The sequence below is a fragment of the Erythrolamprus reginae genome, chromosome 2, assembly GCF_031021105.1.
Source record: "Erythrolamprus reginae isolate rEryReg1 chromosome 2, rEryReg1.hap1, whole genome shotgun sequence".
In the NCBI taxonomy this organism is placed as follows: Eukaryota; Metazoa; Chordata; class Lepidosauria; order Squamata; family Dipsadidae; genus Erythrolamprus; species Erythrolamprus reginae.
In genome coordinates this window covers 243,856,826-243,859,466 of record NC_091951.1, presented here as the reverse complement: position 1 = coordinate 243,859,466, position 2,641 = coordinate 243,856,826, and the positions used below count along the sequence as shown (strand labels likewise).

The 2,641-nt window shown below is 39.8% G+C and overlaps 1 protein-coding gene across 1 annotated transcript; it reads right to left on the bottom strand.

The window, feature by feature from the left end:
* Positions 1 to 588: 588 nt before the first annotated feature.
* Positions 589 to 951, bottom strand: TAL2 (TAL bHLH transcription factor 2). Its single transcript, XM_070736236.1, has one exon. The coding sequence runs from the start codon at positions 940 to 942 to the stop codon at positions 589 to 591; it is 354 nt and encodes a 117-aa protein (XP_070592337.1). The 5' UTR covers positions 943 to 951.
* Positions 952 to 2,641: the final 1,690 nt, after the last annotated feature.

Below are 2,641 nucleotides of genomic sequence, written 5' to 3'. Positions count from 1 at the left end.
AAATGGATACAGTGAGAGGCTCACCATTGAAGTTATAGATGTGGCTGCTCAATTTATGTGCTGTCTTCCTTTAGGAAATAGAGAAGAAATAATTAGTGGTTCACTGTGGGATTTGTTTTACCATAGGAGAAAATGCACAACTGCAGTATTTGTTTGACTTAGATTTTCAGTTAATCTTTGACAAGCCAGCAGCCAAAACATCAGGAACTGAAATTCCCAGAGCTCCTGTTTTAAAACTTACTGTGCCATTCGGCCACAAGATACTGACTATGACCATTTTCACTTGTATGTCACAATAAAGGGCAAGGGATCCATTGGTGATGGAGGCCCAGTCAAAGTCCCTTGCACTCAAAATCAGGGCCCTTTACAGCCAATTAGGCCATTGGAATTCTTTTTTAGTTATTGAAAGCCATGTTCTTTCATGTCAGAAACGCTTACATAAAGTACATTTGAGTTTTAAAAGACCAAGATGGACCAAATAAATAAATAAATAAATAGATTAACACTGTATAGAAACAAACAACTACCACAATCAGTATCAAGGGGAACTATCAAACTGCAATCAGGATGATTACCCTGACTGATTGATTAGGGGGATGATGTTTCTGACCAGCATTCTGGGATGTTGCTGCTTGTGTTGGGAGAAGGGACCTCGGAGTCTTCGAGGAGAGTCAGTTCTTCCATGTGTTCCAAATGTGGATTCTGCTGGAACAGGCCCAGTATCCTTTCTCGTGGATTCACACCCGTTTGCGGCAGCCCTTGCTCCCCAAGGACCTTGACGAGGAAATTGATGTACCTCATGGCTAAGCGAAGAGTCTCGTTCTTGCTCAACTTCTTGTCAGGAGGATGGGTGGGGATCAACTTTCTCAACTTGGCAAAGGCACTGTTGACGTTTTGTTGCCTCCACCTCTCCCTGCTGTTGGTGAAGATTTTTCTGGTCATCCTCAAGATTGGAAGAACTAGGAAGAGAAGGAGGGAGAGCATTAGAGAAGACGTAATAAAAAGACAAAATGACTCATTGAACTGCAAATGAGGTACAAGGTGTGACACCAAGAATTGATTATTTATTTGTTTGTTTGTTTGTTTGTTTATTGGATTTGTATGCCGCCCCTCTCCGGAGACTCGGGGCGGCTAACAGCAATAATAAGACAGCGTACAGTAATAATCCAATTAAAAAAACAATTAAAAACCCATTAATATAAAAAAACCAAACATACATACAGACATACCATGCATAAAATTGTAAAGGCCTAGGGGGAAAGACTATCTCAATTCCCCCATGCCTGGCGGCAGAGGTGGGTTTTAAGTAGCTTAAAAAAGGCAAGGAGGGTGGGGGCAATTCTAATCTCTGGGGGGGAGTTGGTTCCAGAGGGCTGGGGCCACCACAGAGAAGGCTCTTCCCCTGGGTCCTGCCAAGTGGCATTGTTTAGTTGACGGGACCCAAATAAGTCCCACTCTGTGGGACCTAACTGGTCGCTAGGATTCGTACGGCAGAAGGCGGTCCCTGAGATAATCTGGTCTGGTGCCATGAAGGGCTTTAAAGGTCATAACCAACACTTTGAATTGTGACCGGAAACTGATCGGCAACCAATGCAAACTGCGGAGTGTTGGTGTAGCATGGGCATATTTGGAAAAGCCCATGATTGCTCTCGCAGCTGCATTCTGCACAATTATGGTACTTAATATTGAAAATCAAAGATTCTTATTAACAGGAGCCCCAGCAGGAGATACCTTATCCGATATAAATGTAGTATCGCCCTTGCATATGTATTCAGAGGTATCTGATTCTAAGAATTCTATTATTATTGTAGCATCTATGCTTACAAGTAGACATATTGTAGATATAGAACTGATGTGCTTCCTTATGTCAAAAGCATGTTTCCTTTATTGAGATCAACCAACTTGCACAAAGGGATGTATACGCATTCTCCAGATGGATGTATTCATTTTTAATGAAATAATTTTGTCCAATTATTAACGCAATACAAATTTAAGAATGAGAAAAAGAGTGAAAAGGTAAAGAAAGGATGGAATAAGGAAGAAAAAGAAAAGTATAAAGAAGTGGCATTCAATCTTCACAGCATTTCTGAATAAATTTAGATTATCAGTCCTTCCTCTTTAAGTTGCATTATGATTTCCTTCTTCCTATATTTTACCCTTCTAATAATCAAATCCATAACTCACTAATTCATAATTTTTTTCTGTTTTCAGCAAAACATCCATAAAGAATTTTTCCAAATTTCTTCACGTGGTAAAATTCAGGGAAACTCAAGGAAGTACAAAATTACTCCAGAAGTTTAAACCATGACAAAATTGAAGGTCAGCTCCTAAATGGAAATTGTGCATTACATATAAGAACTTTCTAGTGTTCCCCACCAAAGGATTGTTCAGAGGTAACTACACATGTCTAAGATTCTTAAAATGGACAAATAGTCCTCTTTTAGCAACCACAGTTCATTTTTTAAGCAAAGCAGGTTTAAAAGTGAAGCCTTTGCTAAGCTTATGATTTTACTTCATCTCTCCTTTGCTTTACAGACCTGTGAATGCAAGGATTGGTCACAAAATAACTTTGTTATCAGCGTCATCACTGCCAATGGTCCCTAAAGAGGCAGTTGCTAAACAACTTGTAGCATAAATTGCT

Excerpts from the sequence above, each read along its gene's own strand:
- TAL2 (XM_070736236.1), bottom strand. The coding sequence starts at position 942 with ATGACCAGAAAAATCTTCACCAACAGCAGGGAGAGGTGGAGGCAACAA.